The sequence below is a fragment of the Oryza sativa genome, chromosome 9 (assembly GCF_034140825.1).
Source record: "Oryza sativa Japonica Group chromosome 9, ASM3414082v1".
Lineage (NCBI taxonomy): Eukaryota > Viridiplantae > Streptophyta > Magnoliopsida > Poales > Poaceae > Oryza > Oryza sativa.
The window spans coordinates 26006805-26028515 of NC_089043.1; the positions used below are offsets into that span (position 1 = coordinate 26006805).

Here is a 21711-nt window from a genome sequence, read left to right on the forward strand (position 1 = left end):
TGATGGTGCTTTTCATGCTGATCGCAAGACAGGAGGATGGGGTTTTGTTCTGCGCGATGAGGTGGGGCATGCTTTGTGTGCGGGCGCTGGGCGTTTGGAGTTTGTTAGTGATGCTATCTCGGCTGAAGCAAAGGCGTGTCTGGCAGCTTTATTAGCCATTCTGGTGCAAGGTGTTTCGGTGGTTGATATTGAGTCTGATTCGGATTTGTTGGTGTCGGCAATCAAGTCCTCTTCGCATGATTTAGCTACTGGTGCTACAATCTTCACTGAGATAAAAACGGTTCTCCAATCTCAGTTTCCTAGTTTTGAAGTCTATTTTGCGCCACGGTCTTGTAATAATGTTGCGCATGAACTTGCTCGACTTGGTGTGAGTTGGGATCCGGATCAATCTTATGTGTGGGTTGACCCCCTCCCAGAGTTTGTAAGGGCCAAGGTGATTCGTGATTCCACTGAATCCAGGTATTAATAAAGAATCCGGTGGTGAAGTTCAAAAAAAAAAAACAGTGTGCATGATGCAGTTTCCCTTTCCTGCAATTGAATTCTTGAGTGTGTAGTTATCCTTTGCAGCAGTTGTAAACTTTTTCCCAGTAGTAGCTATATATCGCCACTTCTTTGCCAGTTGGACTAGATCTATATGTTTAGGATTGTATCATGACCGAATTTGTGCGGTGAAATTTGATAGAAATTTCAAGTGATTTATGGTACTTGCCAGTTGCAATTTTCTTGTACTTATATATAATGTGGAAGTTAAGTTTCGGTCACTCTGGCATGTTTGGCAAAGGACAAGGCCATAAACATCTAAATCAGATCTCACCGAGGCAGCATGATTTAATTTGCTGGGCAATATTTCCTTAATTCTAATTTCAAGCCATTACTATTTCACATGTGGTGGAGCTGTGCCCTGTGGGTACATAACTAGCCGTAGGAGTTGAGAAAACATGAACTAGTCTGCTATTTGTGAGCTCTTCGCGTTGTCTTTGGCAAAATTGGTTCTATCACGATAAACCCAACCTTTTTTTTTTATTTTGTTTCAGTTCCTTCCATGACGTAAAACTTGATTTAGTTGGTTATGTGCTATCAACCTGAGAAGTTGTTGAAGCTAGGTATGCTTCTTATGGTCATGGCTTCTCTACTAAATAAAACATGTTTTAATACTTGGTGCTTTGCTAGTGTGTTCACTATTGATTCTCATTCTCTCCGTGTTCTTTATGCTTGTGCATGTCATATGCTTGTTTAAGATGGCTTCTATGAGTTTCTGGCTGTGGTTCTATTTGATCTTTCTTCTTTGTTAGGCAGTTGCCTTGTGTGTATAGTATACCTTGTTCAAGCACAAGACTAGAACATGCATCTTATTGTTATTACACTCCCCGGCGAAAATTGTTATTACACTGAAACTACTACTATAGAGCTAGCGGTTCTGTTCACATTCAGAGTTGCAGAGCTGGTGCCTTGCATCATATCAGGGGCCTAATGCCAAAATCCTAACTGTATATAATTATGTATTCACTCATTTTTGTATAGGTTTTTCAAAATTTATATATTGCTATTGAGTTTTATCTCATGTACTCCCTCCGTCCCAGAATATAGAGAGTTTTAGAGTTGAACACGGTTATTAAGAAAGCAGGTAAAATTAAATAGAAAAGCGTTGTGATTGGTTGAGAAGTGGAGGTAGGTGGAAAAAGTGAATGGTGGTGGGTTGTGGTTGGTTGGGAAGGGAATGTTGGTGGAGAAGTTGTTATATTTTGGGACAAATCCTAAGTGCTAAAAATTGTTATATTTTGGGACGGAGAGAGTATTACAGAGGATGAAGCTCAACGAGTCAACTCTTGACTTGCCCTGAAACTGAAGCATATCAAGGATTGTACCTGCCATGGTGTAAATACTGTCCTGTGCATGGATGTGTGGATGTTTAGTGGTACACTTGGATACCTCTAATCTCTTCACCTGAGTAGAGGATAATGATCGCATTACTCCTGTTATGTTTATTATTGGTAGTTTCATAGTAGCTTACTAGGTCCTGTCTATGTAGTACTTTCTGTGGAGTCTAGTGGGAAGCGCTTTTTATGGAATCTAATTTTGAATTCTTTCTGTGGAGTCAGGGACCATTGGATAAGTGAGAGAAAATTATGCCTGCAGTTATATTCAGCCATTCAGGGAATCTTAAATCTTTAAATACGTCAGCTGAAAGCTCCCATGATTTACCGCTGTCACTTGTAAGTTACTATATGAGGTAAAACGTATTCTCAATTTTCAGGCCTTACATTGGTTTCACATATTGTAAAACATGATCTTACATTTGGAAACTTTTTCTGTGACATCAATAAGGAGTGTTTTTAATGAAAAAGGTATATCTTCATGTGTATATTGTCATATGATGTGTTTGAATGAAGAGTGAACTACTTCTCATTTCAGTCATTTTAAGAGGGGGATAATTCCTGAGGTGACCCATGGTGTTTTTTTCAGCATTTTCCATGTCTCTCAAGTCTCAGTAGCATAGGATTGCTCACCTTCACTGGAGTAATTTAAGAGGGAAAACTATAAAAGTTGTTTAGAACCTTGCTAAAATATTTACTACGCGCTGGTACAATAGGATCTTGAACCCTGGATTGATCCGACCAAGTAGTTCATGTCTGTACAATAGCCTCATTGTTGCTCCAAATTATCAATAGTGGAATGTTGCTTAAGTAAAATCAATACTGGAATATTGAACCAACTGCAAAACTACATTTCTTTACTTGTTTACTGGGGTATATACATCTATTTACACACTAGATTTCATTAAGATTTACCAAAAAGGAGCACACATCATGAAGACAGTGCTTCTCAGTAGCTAAAATATAGCTAGTGACTGGCTAAGATTGACTGAAACCATGCTAGTGCTACTCTTGTAATTACATGGCATTACGACAGAGCTCACAACAGCCTGTTCCACCTCTTCCGAGGGCTTTCTCCTAAGCAAGCACATCACATACTCCATCACTGCTGCCTCACAAGGAAGTGTGATCTTTTCCTCACCTGTGAATCCAAATTCATCCTCAGACAACCTTAGGAGTTCGCCAAACACAGTTGTACTCAGATATGTCAATGGAACCCCAAATCGCTCTCCATCAGCTGTATAGATGATGCAGTGGCCCTTATCTGCGATGGCTGATGAGCAGCGTAGGTTGCCTTCTTTAGTTGCTCCCGTTATCGTCAGCCTCCGCCTCCCAAGAGCTGCCATATGTTGCCACTTCTTTGCCAGGTGAACTAGCCTCTTAGGATTGATCATGGTGTGTTTCTTCTGATGAGATGAGCTTTTGTTGTGAGTGTATTGGTGCTTCAGTTTATGGATGGTTTGAAGTGGCATGTACTAGTTTCATGAACTTATATAGCATACAATGGAAAATTGTAGCCATAAGCTACTGATGTGTGTAGCCATCAATATGACTATTTAGCAAGAGACAAAGCCATGTACTCTATCTTCCTAAATGTTGCTATCTCGTTCTTCATGATTGAATTCGATTCCCACTTCGCTTCTTAGCCTACTTGTGCACTTTGGGGTCCGCTCTATTTATCTTTCCTCTCTGTCATTCTTATCCTTCTCATTATGGTAGCCAGTTTCCTACTTATTGCTTTTACATTTGTAACGGGTTATACATTGTATTGAGGTGGACAGAATGCATTTTTAACATTTTATCAAGAATTATTTCAGGATTACTGCACAGAGAAGTGAGCTGGTTTTCAAACTTTATTCCCAAGGTTTGTTAAGTACTGAAATCCTCTGATAAAATACTAAACGTCCAAGTAAGAGATCTCAAATTGATATGGGTTCTTGTTTTATATTTGGTTCACCGCTGCAACTAACCTGACTGCACAGCCTAACGTAGTTTCTTTAAAAATAAATCAATTTATCTGGCATCTGGCGCTTTTTACTCATTTAAGATTTGCTGTTCATCGCTTGATTCTGATCTGTGGTCTACAAGACCATATATTTTTCCTGCAATCCTGCCTTTATCTTGTTTCCTTTATCACTTCCATATCTGCTGTTTGGTTCTTTGATTTATAAATCTCTGTGGTTTACAATCCATAGATTCTCCCTGCATTTTGTTCTTGGCAGACTATTGGCCTATCAGCTATCCAACTTCAGCATATAGCCAATTTTATGTTCAAGTGGAGGTTCCTTTTGCACACACTGTATTCTGGGTTCAGTCAAGTTCTGGTGGCGATCGTACTTTCTGGTGTACATAGTATCTGCACTTTTTCCTATGATATTATTTGTGGTTGTTACCAACGATAACCTGAACATACTTTTTTTTTTCAATGTAATTAAGATAGGAAGAAAAGTTTTACATCGACAGCTGGCTGTCGAGGAAAGATGTGCACTAGAGCACACGCCCCGAACCATATGCCAACCGCCCAAACACACGCTACAGAGAGGGAAGCCAAGCACCGAACCGGCCATCGCTATGCGAGACCGATCGCCACCGGGCCAACAACACCACCACGACACGAATACTCTAAAACGACGCCCTCACGAGGGTTGCGACGCCGAAAGACGCCGTCGTCATCCGTCCAAGGAATTGGACAAGGTTTTCACCCAGAGCTCCTTGCTGAGGGAGGATGGGTACCTCAACAGTGCCCTCAGGAGGGTTACCACGCCTGAAGGCGAAGTCACTGTTGGCCCAAAGAAATTGGGCTAAGCTTTCGCTCGGAACCCTCTACCGCCGTGGTCCGTCGCCCAATCCGAAACCACCATTTAAACATCGGCGGCACATGGCTTCCGCCACACTTGACCGACGCCCCTCCGCCGGCCAGCTTCCAGTCCTGCCAACGACAGGACTGCCACCACACAGCACCAACGCCCCGCCATCGACTGACTTCAACGAACCTTCCGATCCACCACCCGCCAGTCTCCTCGCCAAATCTGGCCAAAGGAGAACCCTGGACTGGGTGGCATTGCTTCAGCAACCTGGGCTTCCCCCGTTGACAAGCTGCCGCCTCAATCCAACCTAGAAACTCCCCACAAAAAAGGGGAGGAGCTCTAAGAAGGGCGAGGGTGCCGACCGGCAACGAGGAAGACGACCCACTGCCGCCAGCTCCCTTTGCACTACCATCTAGGCCTGCGCCGACGCCGGAAACGCTGCCGCTCCGGCTCCGGCGCCACCTTTGTCCGGCCTCCTTGCCTCACCTAGCCACGCATAGGCCACCACGGCGACGAGGGAGCTCAGCCGCATTGCTCAACGCTGGTGATAGCCACCCCGCACACGCCTGGCCGTACGCGTGCTGCCGGCCGCCGCAGCGCCTCCACCACGGTGCTGGCCTCCGCAGCCGCTAGCCTCCGCCGTCGCCGGCCAGCCACCTCCGCACGAGCTCCGCCGCTGCACAGCGGAAGCCACCTCCGCGCGCCTCCGTCGGCCGCCGTCGCCGCGAGCTGCCACCACCTCCGCTCGCCGGCCGCAGCCGACGCGCTGCCCGCCTCTACTGGCAGCCGGACGCAGAGCACCGTCATCGGCCACATCCGCGCCCGGGGGGGTCGGATCCGTCTCCGGCGTGCCCGGATCCGTCGCAGCCACCTCCATCGACCGCCGCCTCCGTCGACCACCGCCCCGTCGACGCTGCTCCGCCTCCAACGCCGAGGAAGGGCTCCCCGAGGATGTTCTCCCCGCCGCCGCCTTCCCGGCCGGCCGCGCGGTTTCCGGCGGCTGGCTCCGGCGGCGGCAAGGCGGCTAGAGGCCGGCGAGGTGGCGGCGCGGGCGGCTAGGGTTTTCTCCCCCTAGTCGCCCGCGTGAGGGCGACGCGAGGGTCACGCAACGGGTAGACCCTCTATGCCTAGCCCTCTCTCTTGCTCAACCTGAACATACTCTAAAATGGAATATCAGCATGCAAATCATACAGCATGTTTGTATTTTGTGCTGGTATATATTGTCTGACTAATTGGTTTGTTGCATTTTGAAGAACAACTTCAGATATTGTAACGACTGATTCCACACTATATATGAAATTCTTAAAGAACTGCATAGATAAGAAAACTGTAGAATAGCAAACTTGTAAAGCAGTAGTAGTTTGCTGTGCACCAATCAGCATTCCATTAACAAATACAATTTATTCGGGGGTAGATGTGATTCATTTTAGCATAGCAGCACACCTCTAAATGGTAATTGCGCCCCTTAGCTTCTATGGTGTAAAATCTGTACATTAAAGCCTGAGTTTGAAATGAATCGGTTCCTCATTCTCTATGGCCTAATGTTAGTTCATGCAGTCATGCTCAATGCCATTAACATAAAAAGAATATGTGAAGTATATTATACTATTCAATGCTGGTCTGCCAATACTTCATTTCCATTGTCGTGTATTAACTATTTTTCGCTACTATTGGACAAGAGGGGGAAAAAAGGACAGTAAACAGCGCAAAACTCTGTATATCTTCAGGAGCTACAAACTGAAAATTGTTGGTGCAAGGCCACAGGTGGCACTCCACAGCTTGAATCTTGGCAAGACATCACTACAGAGCTCAGGAACGCCCTCTCAACATCCTCCGATGCATTTCTCCTCAGCAAGCACATGACATACTCCATCACGGCCGCATCACAGGGCAGTGTGATCCTCCCATCACCGGCGAACCCGAATTCCTCTTGTGACATCCTCAGGAGCTCGCCGAAGACCGTTGTTCCGAGGTACGGCAATGGCACCTTGAACCGCCTCCCGTCTGCCGTGTACATGGTGCAACGGCCCTTGTCTGCAACCGGAGAAGTCGTGCAGCAGGCGTCGTCTTCCCTGGCGGCCGTCGTCTTGACCCTCTGCAGCCTCCTCGCCAGCTGAGCAAGCCTCTTGGAATGTATCATGGCTGGTTCTGGTTGTTCTTTGGTTCTCAGAATCTAAGGTATGTTGCTTAGGAAATGCTTAGCCTTGTGACTTTTTGGACTCAGTGATGGTGTCTTTCTTGCAATCTCAAGAATATATATAGGCATAGAGAGAGTCTACATCTCGTTCTATATGACTAATAAACATTTGCAGGGGACAAGGCCATTGGCTTGATGCGTGCAATGGTGTCCCCAACGGGAGGCAGCGAGATTCAGATTAGAATTTTGCTGGGGCCATCACTTGGTGCACTGGGGAAGCAATGGTAGTGGATTAGTAGCTGTTCTATCAGATACATGCTACAGTCTCTGCTGCTGAACTGGGCAGAGGTTTTATGCAACCATCCAAGGTCCAGCCTTTATGGATGTGCTAAATTCACTAACTATTCAGCTCACCTTCCTGTATCAAGATATTTGGAGATAAGCAAGCTGGTTCGTGTTTGTTCAAAAGCAATCATATCATTTCTAAAATGATTTGACAACCTTAACTGTTTTTCTCCCTGTGATTGATTGCAGACATCTGAAGACGAAGGTTCGTCGAATCTTCCTGAGCAGATCGATTCAGGGTTCGTTTTCCTGCCTTTTGCTGTGTAGTCACTGCACTTGAAATTGCAATCGCATATGGGCCGTGGTTTGGAGTGCCTTTATTCTTGCACGCAACACAGCTTGCTCGACAGACAGTTTCCATATCTCAGTTTGTAGCAGTTTGTTTGTATCTTGATTTGTGTAGCATCGCACGTGTGACATCTATTGTCGTTGGTTGGGTATATTCCGTACGTTTTCCAATTGGTCTACATCCAGTTGGTGGTATTCGTCAAGCCGTCGGTTTTAGCATGAAAGTTCAGTCTAGTCAGGTTGTTGTCCCTAGTTTTATTGAAGTGACCTGTGTGCAACTTTTTTCAAGGCTGTATTTTGCTATTGCCTGACAATTTGCTTGGTCATCCAGGACAGGGTATCACAATACCAGATGCAAGATGCACTCATGTATCCAAATCAACTTGTAAGTATCATGTACTCATTCCGTCCCAAAATATAAAAACATAAAATTAAATTGGACATTTCTTAATATTATGAATCTGAAAAGTATGTCCCATCTGGTTTTATGTTCTTATGTTTTGGGACGAAGATTGTAGTATAGTAGCGTTACAAAGATGTGCTATCGGCCGGACGCCCATCCGGGTGAGCTTGTTGGCAGCAGCGAGCTCAGCTGATCATGGCCATGGCGCGGGGTTTCTTGTGTTTCTGACAAGTGATCAACAACGTACTCTTGTTTTCTGACAGGCGATTCCTTTGCAGAGATTGCTAGCTTAGCACTATCTCTGTCCGAAAATATAAGTATTTTTTTAAACTTCGACACAGTCTTTTGAGATGCCATCTGACTAACAGTATTTACAAAAATAAGTTATTTTGAATAAATGGAGTAGCATAATTTGTTTAGTGATAAATCTAGGAACTATCATTCTCACGTGATCGATCCTTTTTAACTTTTTCACTATCAAAAGTCAAAGTTAAAATTATTTGACTAAGCACTATTTTAAAAGTGGTTATATTTTGGAACTGAGGGAGTACATTACTCCCTCCGTCCCAAAAAAAGGCAAACACTGGGTTTCCGTATCCAACTTTGACTATCCGTCTTATATGAAATTTTTTTATAATTCATATTTTCATTATTGTTAGATGATAAAACATGATTAATATTTTATACGTGACTTGTCTTTTTAATTTTTTTCATAATTTTTTTAAATAAGACGAACGGTCAAACGTTGGACACGAAAATCAGGGTTTGCCTTTTTTTTTTGAGACGGAGGGAGTATGATCTCGACCTGACAGTCTGCATTGTCGCTGGCAGTTTTGGATGGGACACGAGAAAAAGAGGGCAAACTGAGCGCGACGGCCAGCCGCCGGCGCAGTAAATCGGGAGCGCGCATCACATCCGGCATCTGGCACTTTTTCTTGTTGATTGATAATGACAATCTATATCTAATCATCCCCGTGCCCTCGCTAAGAAAAAAACGAGAAAAAAAATCGGCCTTTGGGGGCCGGAGATTAAAACTCCGGACCCCCTTTGCCCTCGCTCAAAAAGGAATCCGAATTTACTCACGTAGAGCAAACCATAGAATGGAATTTTTTTTCGGGAATACGCAAAAGGATTGCGCACTTTTGTATTAAAAGAAATAAAATTTACACGAAAGGCAAAACAAAGAAAAGAAGGGGGTTAGGAAGAAAAGGAGGAAAAAGAGGAAAACAAGGACTTAAGCCTATTCTCGCGATTACAAACTCTCAAGACTTAAACCATAGAATGGAATTAATCATTAGCAAACTCTCAAGAAATGCATGATACATGTACATATAGCTGCAAGCAAAATCGATCAATCGAGACTTGGAGAACAATGCCCTGGGCATGCTACAGAGACTACTACAAAATTGCAATTAAAACTGATCGATCGATCCAGAGTAATGACCATGACATATATGCAAGTTGCAGCCTATGCTTCGTTTGCAGATTAATACTCCAGTAGATGAATGACCTTGAGCTGACACTGACAGCGCCATGACATGAGCATGGTGTGCCTGGCTGGATGAGCTTTGAGTGGCATGGATTAATTGGAAAAAAAAATTCGGCTGGTTCGGAGATTAGAACTCCGAACCCTTTCTGACGTACAGTCGAGACAACGAAACCATGGATTGAAATTAATCGTAGTTGCAAGTAAAACCCACCGATGAAGAGCAATGCCCTGGGCATGCTGCGTACAAAAGTGCAATTAAAAACCGATCGAATTGAAGTTGCCTGCATCAACCACCGCCGTGTTGTGAAGCCTGAACACATGCAACAAACACTATTCAGAGAGTTTCAGACATAGTGACATCTATGGACTTGTCTTCTAACCATCACTTGTGTTGGTAGCTACACTTAATTAAACCTTGATCTTTCCTTATTCAACCTTCACCTATAAATTCCTGGCACATCCACTCCATTCACAAACAACATACCATGCATAACTCTAAGCATTCAGCCTCATATCAACAAAAGTGCAACACGTAGTACAGAACTACAGCCCAGACAAAGCAAGCCTATGGTTTGGAATTAATCATTTGCAGGCTTGCAGCCAAGAACAATTAAGCACGCCCATGATTCGTTTGCAGATGAATGAACTCGAGCTGACACTGTGACACTGATAGTGCCATGAGAAGGACGACATGGGGATGACACCGCCGACGGGGAGCTGTTCGAGGTGCCATTGCCGTACCTCGTCCTGAACATGCCCGAGGAGGAGTTCGGCTTCGCAGGCGATGATGGCAGGATCACGTTGCCGAGCTATGCTTGGGTGATGGAGCATGTCATGTGTCTGCTTAGGAGAGATGTCTCTGAAGAGGTCGAGAGCTAGGGCATTCTTGAGCTCACTGGCAAGTTCTTGCCACAATGTCGGAGTGTTCGGCCATCAATTTGCTGTTTGTACATTACATAAGATCCATGATGCAGAAAATTAGCGTCACGAGTTGTCCTGGCAGTAGCCTTTCATCCATGCCTGAAACTCTCAACTCTGAACGTCGCGGCAACACATCTCGCGGACTCGCGGTAGGAGATATTCTGGACTTTATTGGCCCGAACAGAGGAAATGGGCCGCCACAAAAGCCCATACGTTCCGCGGAGACGGTGAATTTCAGCCCATATTGAAAGGCTAGGTCGAATTGCCACCAGATTCGTACTGTATTTGAATCGCTAGCGAATTCGTTTGATTATTTCCGAACGCTAAAACTAAAGAATTTGCGTGCAGTTTGCCGGAAACACTAATGCGCGATGGGGTAGCGATCACCACCCCTCCCCCCTCCCTCCCTCCACGTTTTCTTTTTTGGCACCGTATTACTTTCCCCTATTTTAGTAAATTTATACACCTAAAGTTTATACGCCTAAAGTTTATAGAACCAAAGTTTATATATCAAAAGTTTATATATCCGATTCAAAATTAAATTTGAATTCAAATATTATTTATAGTATTTCTATACATCTAAAGTTTATACACCTAAAGTTTATAGACCCAAAGTTTATAAATCAAAAGTTTATATACCCGACTTCAAATTTGAATCAGGTATATAAACTTTAGGTGTATAAACTTTAGATGTATAGAAATACTATATATGAAAAAAATTGAATTCAAATTTAAATTTGAATCAGATATATAAACTTTTGACTTATAAACTTTAGGTCTATAAACTTTAGGTGTATAAACTTTAGATGTATAGAAATACTATATATAAAAAATATTTGAATTCAAATTCAAATTTGAATCGGATATATAAACTTTTGACTTATAAATTTTTGGTCTCTAAACTTTAGATGTGTAAACTTGAGGTGTATAAACTTTAGGTGTATAAATTTACTAAAATAGAAAAGTAATGCGGTACCAAAAAAGAAAACCAGGTGGAGGGACCAGGGAGGGAGGGGGAGGGGGGCGATCGATCGCCCATTAGAACTACCAACTGCTGTTTGCGACTTTGCATCTACTGGTTGCTGCTACTCTCAAACAATTCCCTGCCTATAAAAATCCTGACATTTTGATCGATCAACATCGAAATTTCCTTTGTTCTTTATTTCCTTTTGAGAAAACTCATGCATGAAAGGAATATATTTAAGTTGCATAATAAAGATTAAGTATAAATGATCCACTAGTTAAACCATGATCTAGACATAAATTAGTATTAGTATTAGCATAGATTATCTACTGGACCTAACTTATGGTTAAGCTTGGAGTATTCATTAATTGATCAATGGCTGGGCTCGAAGTACACCCCTGTCCCCGGAATCCACTTGTCCCCCTGGATGAAGTTCTCCACCGTGTACTTGGCCGCCTCCGATGCGTCTTGGATGACGTGGAAACTAGTCCACTTCACGCGGCCGCTGACGTCAGCACCATCCCCGGTGTTCTCGTACTCTCCATAGTAGACGTTGGACACGTCGGTCCTCCCTTCCCATGGCAGCCATCCCTTGGGATCGATCACGTCGGACATGCCGCACTCCATGAACACCACGCGCGAGAACGGCGGGCTGTCCGGGATCGGCTGCCACGGCCGGCCGAGGTAGGTCTCCACGCCGCCGGCGGGGGCGCCGCGGAGGAGGTCGTCGTCGGCGTAGATGTTGCAGTCCTGGAACGAGAAGCCGGTGGCGCTGGCCGCCGTGGCGAGGGACTGGGCGGTGATGGTGTTCTGTTGGCCGCGGAGGGGGAGGCGGGCGACGACGTCGCAGTGCTGGAAGACGGTGGTGGCGTCGCCGAAGATGAAGTCGACGGTGCCGGAGATGCGGCAGTCGCGGTAGAACTACCTGTTGCTCTTGGCGTACAGCGTGTCCTGGTACACCCTGATGCCGCAGCGGTACAGCGCCGAGGCGTCGGAGTTGGACAGCAGCGCCACCGCCTGCTCGTTCTCTGCTCCGGCCGTGTTCTCGATGGTCAGATCAATGGCGACGAAGCCAATGCCATCAACAGCTGCACACATATATACATTGTTACATTTATTCACAAAGAAAATGAGACATAATGTGTACAATGTACATTTGAATCCAAGAAGAAAATGCCACTTACTGACGGTGCCCGTCTTGGACGTCGACGAGACGCCGCCGCCCACGCTCTGGTTCCCGGTGATGATTGTAACATCCATCCCGTCTCCAATCAGCGTCAGATTCCATGTGTTCTGGCCGATGGTGATGAGCTCGTTATAAGTTCCTTTCTTGATGTATATGACATACCTCTTGGTGCTCTTCGACGGCGCGGCTGCGACAGCGGCGGCGATGGTGGTGTAGTCGCCTGAGCCGTCTGCTGCGACGACGGCATCGGCGGCGGGCGGCGGGTTGCTATCCAGGATAGCCATATGATCACGAAGTTGCTGATGGATCTCTTCTCTAGCTTGGTTTGGTTGTTTGCAATGCGGCGGATTGTGTGTTTTCTGGTGTTGATCGTCGATGAAGCTAATGATGAATCTGGACTTGATCGATGTGGTTTGACAACGGATCCTGTGGCTCTGAATTTATAGGTTCCGGGTGATCTTCAAATGGAAAATTAAACTACGAGATGAACTCCAACTCAGTTTGACAAAAAGGGAGAGTGACCAAGGCTAGCTAGCTGATCTATGTTCGGATGGATAGGCAAAGATAAGCCTCAACCTTTCTAAGGCTATCTTTGTTTAGGCTTATAAGCCAACTTATAAGTCGAAAAGTCTAAGCCAAAACAAACAAGCAGCTTTTTCATTTGGCTTTTTTGAAGTCATAAGCCACTCTAACACTATTAAGCCAAAAGCTAGGCTGGAGAAGTTTTTTTTGGCTTATATGAGATAGATGTATGACTTCACCACTAAACTTAGGATATTAAGGCCCTGTTTCTTTTAGCTTGGGATTATTATAATCAAGATTATTGGGAGTAAGATGAAAGAAACATATAACTTATTGAAGTAGCTTTATTATAATCTGATAAGCTCATTTAGGTGAGCTTTTTCCAGATTATTGGGAAAAAAATTACCCACCATGCCACCCCATTCTCTCTTTAGACTTGCAAACCCAATAATCTAGACTCTAATAATCTAGGAAAGAAACAACTAACCACTTATTCTACTACAGATTATAACAATCTAGTTTATAGTAATCTGACTCAATAATCTAGATTATAATAATCCCAATCTGAAAGAAACAGGGCCTAAATCCACTGGCTTATAAATCATATAAGCCAATAAGCTGACTTAAAAGTCTAGGCCAATAAGCTTAAGCCTAAACAAAGAGGGCCTAAATTCAATCTGGCATTTGCCTTTATTTGCATATCATTTCCATTTTTTACAAACTCTGTAACTGATAGACCGAGAAGAGGACGCTTGGCCGACCTTGAATCGTTCGAGCATAAACCTCAAGCTTTCTAGTTTTATTTTGACACTTCCCTTAACTAGTGTATCATTTCCGTTTTCACGCATTATCTAGTTTTTAATTTTATTTTTCAGTTTTACGAACAGCGGCAGTCTGAAGCATACACGGTGCAGACGACCCTTTCCTTCTTAACACAACTCGCCAAATAGGAGTACTATGTATGAATCCTCTCAAATGTCTTTGTTTCCCGCCATTTTTTTGGCCATCCCGGCATTGCCATCAGATGACGTCATGGTTCAGCAATTTCAGGCGTCTTCTTTCAGTGTCAAAACCAGGGGCGCCAAAACATATTCAGACAAGAAAACCATGGGTTGAATGAATCAGTTCCTCATGCAACGACACAATTCAGACATGCGTAGTGATAGTGAGGTCCCAGACTCTGGGCCATGAAGGACGATGCGATCGCCAATCATCCCAGCAAGTTGAACTCACTCCATCTCTCACCACTCAGCCTTTCACCAAACAGCTGGTCCCATGGAAATCTCATCAATATCTCAATGAAATGTGCAACGCTGCACATACAAACATCACTCATGGCATTGTCTCTCCTGCCCATCACTTGTGGTGATAGGCTGTCAGGCTGATGGCTACACTTGAACATTACCTTCATCAATCTTCACCTATAAATTCTTGGCCAGCTGAACACACCCACTTCATTCACAAACAAGATACTAGCAATCTAAGCATCCAATTTCAGATCAACCAGACTGCATCTAGTTTAGCCAAAAAGCTAGCAAATCAACCATGATCAGTGCAAAGAAGCTTGCTCAGTTGGCCAAGAAGTTGCAGATGAGGATGGCATCAGCCGGTGGTAGCCGACAGAAGGCGGTGGTCGCCGCCGATGATTGCTGCAGCACGGCGTCTCTATCCCTCGCCGGCAAGGGCCACTGCGCGGTGTACACCGCCGACGGCGCGCGGTTCGAGGTGCCATTGCCGTACCTAGGCACGCCGCTCTTCGGCGAGCTCCTGACCATGTCCCGGGAGGAGTTCGGCTTCGCCGGCGACGACGGCAGGATCACGTTGCCGTGCGATGCGTCGGTGATGGAGTACGTCATGTGCTTGCTTAGCAGAGATGCCTCTGAAGAGGTCGAGAGGGCGTTCTTGAGCTCCATGGCGAGGCCCTGCCGCAATATCGGAGTAATCAGCCACCAATTTGCTGTTTGTACTTAGCTCATTAGCTCCTAGCTCCTGATGTAAACTCATCCGGATGATAATACAAAAGTAGCACAATTTTCCTGTCGAAATTCTTGCTTTCGTGTCTGAACTCTGAACTCAAAAAGTCTGAAATCTGAATTCTCAACTCGTCAGAGTCGAACTCCTGTATTGATGACCTTCCGATCAGAATCGCACGGTACAGATCGATTCGAGCGGAGAAGTCTCAAGTCTGGAGTCTTTTTGCAGATAAGCCACTCGAGTTACCCAGAATTATCTTTTCATCCACGACGGTGAGGGTTAGTGTTTGCTTGCTCTCGCCGCCGCCGCCGGCGGCCGCCGCTGGGACTCCGTTCCCCACAATGCGGCCACCGACGTGGAGCCCGCCTGACGGCGGCGATGGGCGCGGCGTCAGCGTACGCGGAAGTGTGCTCGCGGCATCTCATCGTGTCGACTCTAGCGCGCACCTCTCCCCATGTTCTGGTGAGGGTTTTGGATCGAAATGAATGCTCTAATCGGTAGAAAATTTGATCGATTTATATTGTTTATTTGTAACGGTGTGTGTAAATATTTGTCGATAATTTGCTGATTTGTTGTATTGCACCTGTTTAAGCTTGGGCATATAGTGCATACTTTCTGAAATCGCAAATTAGGATTTTTCTAATAGAGTAATAGTAGTTCCCCTAATTTTCTTTTTTTTCTTCTGTTAGGTATTAAAATGCAGAATCAGATGGTGATATATGATAAGGAGAGATTATGCACTGGAAGTGCCCCTTTCCATTGCTGGTAAGTTGTTGTTACCTCTCAAAGATGTCTCCTTTTCCCCCCCAATTCATGCTTGATTTCAACCTAAGTACACTTCATGGTCAGACTCTGAGTTTCTGACATGCGATGTTACAGACAAGGATATACTCATTATTGCTATTTGTTTCCTTCTCCACAGCAATAGTCGCCTTCAGGGTTCTACTCCTCCACTATATTTCAAGTCTGTTTCAGACTGTCCTATATAGTTCACTACAAATCCTGTTCATTACTCTCCATCCTGCTTTGTTGATATATTAGGAAAGTCTCCTATCTATATTTTATGAAAAAATAGCACTTCCAAAGTTTCCTATATTTCGCTTTAAATAAATCAATTGTCCTATTTGATAACGATGATGGCAACTTAGCTGTGTTGAAACCTGAAACTTGAAACCAGTCAATGCCCGGAAGAAACTATACAGACCAAGAAGCATGGACAGAATCAATGATGAAACTACGAACAGAAAACTTGAGATGTTGCAGCAAGTTGCAAGGATTGAACATCTGCTGGCGATAAATCGTCGTCAGATAACAAGGATTATTCAAAACCATCCTCTTTCAGTGCCAAAACCAGGGGCAGCGAAAAATTCCAGCTGTCAACGAAACCATGGATTGAATTAATCATTTGCAACTCACAAGACACGCATGCTACAAAAGCGGAACTAAAATGGACCGATCCAGATTTCCAGAGCAATGCCCTGGACACACAGGTTGCCTGGATTAACTACCGTTCTGAACACAAGACAAGCCGTGTGTGTGGGGGCTCTTTCAGTTCCTCATGCAACAAACACGATTCAGATGTATATAGTGATATGGAGGTCCCAACTCCCAAACACTTGGCCATGGGCGATGCTTACAGTAGATCGCTAATCATCCAGCAATTTGCATTGGCTCCATCACTCACCGCTCAAATGTTCACCAAGCAGCCGATCCCATGTCAGTCTAATCAAAATCTCATTGATCCAGCAACCTTGCACGTACAAACACCACTCACGGCCATGTCTCCTGGCCCATCACTATCTTTCCTTCTTCAGTTTTCTCCTATAAATTTTGGCCAGCTGAACACATCCACTTCATTCACAAACAAGATACTAGCAATCCAAGAACCAAGCCTCTGATCAACAAAGTGCAGTTGATTTCGCCAAAAACAAGGCAGAACCATGATCCATGCAAAGAAGCTTGCTCAGTTGGCTAGGAAGTTGCAGCAGAAGATGGTGTCAGCCTCAGCCGGCAGTGGCCGGCACACGGCAGGAACCAGCCACGATTGCTGCAGCACTGCATCTCTTGCCGGTAAGGGCCACTGCGCTGTGTACACTGCCGACGGGGCGCGGTTTGAGGTGCCATTGCCGTACCTTGGCACGGCAGTCTTTGGCGAGCTCCTGACGATGTCTCATGAGGAGTTTGGCTTTGCAAGCGAAGATGGGAGGATCACGTTGACATGCGACACATCTGTTATGGAGTACGTCATGTGCTTACTTAGGAGAGATGCCTCTAAAGAGGTTGAGAGGGCGTTCTTGTGCTCCATGGCGATGCCATGCCACAATGTCGGAGTGCTCAACCATCAACTAGCTGTTTGTACATAGCTACTCATGTAAAATGTAGGATTACTACAAGAAAACTAATTATTCAGATCATACAAAAATACCAGCACTTTCTTTCTTGTCTGAAGTCTGAACTCGTTGGTTCTTGGGTGTCTGTACATTCTGGAAGAGGTGAGCTCCTCTGTTGAGGACCTTCCGATCAAACATCGAATGGTACAGATTGATTTGAGCGGAGCATTTGCAGAAAAAAGGAACTAGAATTACCCTGAATTACCTTTTCATCCATCAAGGTGGTTCTTTGAGGGCCACTATTTGCTCTCAGCTCTCACCGCTGCTGGCCATCATGGGGCTCCGTCTCCAGCTACCATGATGGATTCTTCTGCTCCTCCCTGGCATTTGGGGAGCCCGATTGACGGTGGGCTGGGTGGGGTGTCAGCGTCCGCGGAAGTGTGCTCGTGGCATCTCATCAGCTCGACTCAGGTCTAGGGCATAGAAAACGATTTTGATCAATTTAGATTGTTTATTTGTAGCGGTGAATGCAGAGATTTGTCGCTGGTATGCTGATTAGTTGTATTGCACCTGTAACCTGTTTAAGCTTTGGGGTATATAGTGGACGCTTTCTGAAATCGCAAAGAAGGATCTCTCTAATAGAGTAATAGTAGTTCCCTAATTTTCCTGTTTTTTCTTCTTCTAGGTGTTAAAGTGCAGGATCAGATGGTGATATATGATAGAGAGAGATTTTATACCTGAAGTGACCATCAGACATATCCAAGATGTTAGTATGTTACTACTATGAGCATAATGGAGAACTTCTGCCCAAAAGACTGAAGTTTTAGGACTGTTGCCTACAGGTTATTTGCTGTATACACGCAGAATTTCATCGTCTTCTGACGAACCAAAGTTGCTTCTTTCCATTGCTTGTAAGTTGTTACCTCTCAAAGATGTCATTTTTTTTTTCAATTCATGCTTTGGTTTCAACATACATTCATAGGTTGATTCTGAATTTCTGATGCGGTTTCCGAACAAGGATATACTCATTATTGCATCTCAATATGTTTTTTCCTTCTCCCTAGCAATAGTCGCCCTTACGGTTCTACCTCCGCACTAGCTGAATGTTTATTCAGTCTACTATACTCAAGTCTGTTTCAGACTGTACCACTCCTATATAGTTCACTAAAAATCCTATTCATTACTCTCCATCCTGCTTTATTGATATATTAGTAAAGTCTACTATTTATTTTTTATGACAAATTAGCACTTCCAAAGTATTTCGCTAAAAAAATATCAATTGTCTTATTTGACGATGACAACGACTTAACTATCTTGAAACCTGAAACCAGTCAATGCCCATAGAAACTATGCAGACCAAGAAGCATGGACTGAATGAATGATTCAATGCTATGACATGCTGCAGCTGAAACTACAAACATAAAACTCTAGGTATTGCAGAAACTGGAAACCAGGCAATGCCCACGGAAACTATGCAGACCAAAGAACATGGACTGAATCAATGATGAATGGTATGGCATGCTGGTGAAACTAAAAACAGAAAACTCTAGATATTGCAGCAAGTTGCCTGGAATGAACACCCATATGATCAAGATGGCTCGGATAGGAGCATCCAGTCTAGCTGAGGGTTCTACCAGTTCTGGGCACCACAGTACAAAGGGGACATGACCATTTGGCTGGTTGGTCCATAGGTTCTGATGCTTAAAGGCTACCTAGTTTTCAAGTCAGTACTACAGTACATCGCCAATCATCAAACTAGTTGCAGAGGCTCCACCACTCAGCTAACAGCCGGTCACATTAAAATGTCCTCACCGTCTCCTACTGCAACAATTACACGGCAACATTCATGGCTTTGTCTCCTCTGGTCCCGCCCTCCACTTGGGTTGCCCATGCACTGGCCTCTCTTCACCTATAAATCCATCGCCTTCTCAACACAACCACTTCATCTGCAAACAGCATAGCAATCTAAGCATCTCTAATTCACACCTTCAGAACAAAAGTTCATTTAGCGAAGAACACAACAGAATCATGATCAGTTCAAGGAAGCTTGCTCAATTGGCCAAGAAGTGGCAGATGATGGTGGCATCCAGTGGGCGGCAGACTGCAAACATCGATGGATGCTGCAGCACAGCCACAGTGTATGTTGCAGATAAGGGCCATTGCGTGTTGTACACCACTGATGGGGCAAGGTTCGAGGTTCCACTGATGTACCTCAACACGGTGGTCTTCTGTGAGCTCTTAAGGATGTCTCAAGAGGAGTTTGGCTTCACAAGCGACTACAAAATCACATTGCCCTATGATGCCGCAGTGATGGAGTACGTGATGTGTTTGATTAGGAGAGACGCCTCTGAGGAGGTTTAGAGGGCACTCCTGAGTTCCATAGTTAGGCCATGTCATAACACTAGTTGTGTGGTTCCACCAATGAGACTCAATCAGCAATTTGCTGTTTGCAGATAGTATGTATGGTTTTTGTTCAGTCCGATGTAAATTATCAGGATTATAAGATATGAGACAAAGATACAAACTTTTCCTAACAGTCCAGTTCAACATTTTTTTCCCGAAGAGTATTTTCCGCTGATTATTCTTATCAGTATCGTTTTCCCTGTTAGGTGTTACAGATACGATGCGAGCAGTTTGCTAACTGAATTATCCATTGATGAATTTTTAAAGATTTTCTTAATGTTGAATAAAATATATATCTAGGAATTTACGTGGCAAACATTGATGAAAATAAACGACGATAGGGGCTTCACAATTGTGTTGGAGCCACTCTTTTCTTTCCTTTATTATTTTCTTTATCCTTTTTTCTCCCCTGTAAGTTTTTCATCCAATGGATGAAATTAACAGCTCTCATGCTATGTCTCAGAAAGATATATGATTGACTCAAGTCTTATTGATAAACTTGGTCCAGTAGGACCATCCTAACTCAATGATAGCACCAGCGAGTCTTAGTCCTGGAGGTCATATGGGAAAAGAGCAATTTTACGGTCCTTGAGAAGATACCATGAGGTACCAAAAATTTAGTGTAAAATTTGGTACCTCACAGTACCTAGGTACCAAGAGATACCAAATTTATAATAGAAAAAGTGGTACCTCATGATATTTCCTCAAGAACCGTAAAATTGCTCTATGGGAAAAAGTATAGGAAGAAACAACGAAATGGAGTTCACATGAGATGTTGCTAGCCAAATAGTCCATCTTCTAAACAGGCAATGTGACATTGTTGAGAAAATTCTTATTTTTTTAGACCACTGAATGCATTTAATCTGGCAGTTCAGGAAAAACGCGTTATGGGCATGAAGTCCTCTCAACCAAGGGCCACTTTTGGATATTTTAAACATGATACAATTAAATACCTAATATATTTGATATCTCATTGCAGACTCAGAAATGGCACTGACCCTGAAATATGGACCCAGGCTACATGCGGTCCTCATGAGGCATGCGTCTTGGACACCAAAACAGGTCAGTATAGCCACACAATGTGGTGTCCATACATCCACGAACTATTTTTGTGGTATGGCTCAAGCATGTACTTAACTGATGGCCCTAGAGAAATCTAATCAGAACCACATTCCTGGCCTTGAAACATTGCATGTTCTGAGCTCATGGCAGTGTCCTTTGCCAGCTTGCACTGATAGTTGCACTTAAACCTCATGCCTCTCTTTCCCCTCACCTATAAATCCATCATTTTAGAACCACCACTTCATCCACAAGCTAAACACAACTCCTAGCTGAATACCACCTCGTACAAAAAATTTCAGGCAAGAAAGAAAGAGAGCAACCATGATCAGTGCCAAGAGACTCGCTCAAATGGTGAAGAAGTGGCAAAGAATGGCAGCCTTCGGCAGGAAGAGACTTACATGGACGGCGCCCAAAGCAACCGATAAATGCTGCAGTTCTGTGGCAGTGAAGGGCCATTGCATCATGTACACCGCCGATGGGAGGCGGTTCGAGGTCCCGTTGGCGTTCCTCGCCACGACGATCTTCGCAGAGCTCCTCAGGATCTCTCAGGAGGAGTTCGGCTTCACAAGCGATGGAGGGATCACATTGCCTTGTGATGCAGAGGTTATGGAGTATGTCATGTGCTTGCTCAAAAGAAATGCATCAGAAGAAGTTGTCAGGGCATTCCTGAGCACCATTGTGAAGCCTTGCCACTATGGGAGTGGCTTTGCACAATCCTTGGGATTTGTCCAACAAGTAGCAGCTTCTAGCTTCTGACAAATTATGTAGAGTTAATCTTTTTCATTTTTCTTCTTCTGAATGATGTAAATATGGAGACATGAAGTCAGAAATAGAAATTGCAAGTATTCACATCAAAGGAACAAGTTCGTTCTCTGTTTTTTTCTTAACTGAAGTTGTTTGTTACTCCTGAGTTCTGGAAGTCTGTATGTTTTCTAATCAAAGCTCAGGTTATGTGGCCAAGGAGTATTTTTTTTATTGCATAAGAGATGCTGTACATGCTTTGGAC

At 44.2% G+C, this 21711-nt stretch overlaps 5 protein-coding genes, 1 long non-coding RNA gene and 2 pseudogenes across 7 annotated transcripts; 5 read left to right on the forward strand and 3 right to left on the reverse strand.

Annotated features, from left to right (window-relative positions):
- Positions 1-2683: 2683 nt before the first annotated feature.
- Positions 2684-3499, reverse strand: LOC9271092 (auxin-responsive protein SAUR36-like). The gene has a single exon (NM_001424529.1). It carries the CDS (start codon positions 3344-3346, stop codon positions 2831-2833), a length of 516 nt encoding a protein of 171 aa, NP_001411458.1. The 5' UTR covers positions 3347-3499; the 3' UTR covers positions 2684-2830.
- A 2754-nt stretch (positions 3500-6253) lies between these two features.
- LOC9267694 (auxin-responsive protein SAUR36-like) lies at positions 6254-6973 on the reverse strand. The gene has a single exon (XM_066304120.1). The coding sequence runs from the start codon at positions 6819-6821 to the stop codon at positions 6405-6407; it is 417 nt and encodes a 138-aa protein (XP_066160217.1). The 5' UTR covers positions 6822-6973; the 3' UTR covers positions 6254-6404.
- A 117-nt stretch (positions 6974-7090) lies between these two features.
- On the forward strand, positions 7091-10122 carry LOC112936414 (uncharacterized). 2 transcript variants are annotated; one of them, XR_010734987.1, is made up of 4 exons: positions 7091-7268; positions 7353-7402; positions 7788-7836; positions 9981-10122. It is a non-coding gene; the product is annotated as an uncharacterized lncRNA (long non-coding RNA). The 2 variants fall into 2 exon arrangements; XR_010734986.1 differs by lacking the exon at positions 9981-10122 and adding an exon at positions 8686-8823.
- Positions 10123-11600: 1478 nt separating this feature from the next.
- LOC107276969 (pectinesterase/pectinesterase inhibitor PPE8B-like) lies at positions 11601-12698 on the reverse strand (annotated as a pseudogene).
- A 1626-nt stretch (positions 12699-14324) lies between these two features.
- LOC4347756 (auxin-responsive protein SAUR36-like) lies at positions 14325-14981 on the forward strand. Its single transcript, XM_066304285.1, has one exon. It carries the CDS (start codon positions 14482-14484, stop codon positions 14905-14907), a length of 426 nt encoding a protein of 141 aa, XP_066160382.1. The 5' UTR covers positions 14325-14481; the 3' UTR covers positions 14908-14981.
- A 191-nt stretch (positions 14982-15172) lies between these two features.
- Positions 15173-21561, forward strand: LOC4347757 (auxin-responsive protein SAUR36-like). The gene is made up of 6 exons (XM_026020234.2): positions 15173-15372; positions 15600-15675; positions 17926-18006; positions 18083-18151; positions 20623-20705; positions 21005-21561. Exons 5-6 carry the CDS (start codon positions 20683-20685, stop codon positions 21459-21461), a joined length of 480 nt encoding a protein of 159 aa, XP_025876019.1. The 5' UTR covers positions 15173-15372; positions 15600-15675; positions 17926-18006; positions 18083-18151; positions 20623-20682; the 3' UTR covers positions 21462-21561.
- LOC112936358 (auxin-responsive protein SAUR36) lies at positions 16851-17273 on the forward strand. Its single transcript, XM_026020138.1, has one exon. The coding sequence runs from the start codon at positions 16851-16853 to the stop codon at positions 17271-17273; it is 423 nt and encodes a 140-aa protein (XP_025875923.1).
- On the forward strand, positions 19123-19774 carry LOC112936387 (auxin-responsive protein SAUR36-like; annotated as a pseudogene).
- Positions 21562-21711: the final 150 nt, after the last annotated feature.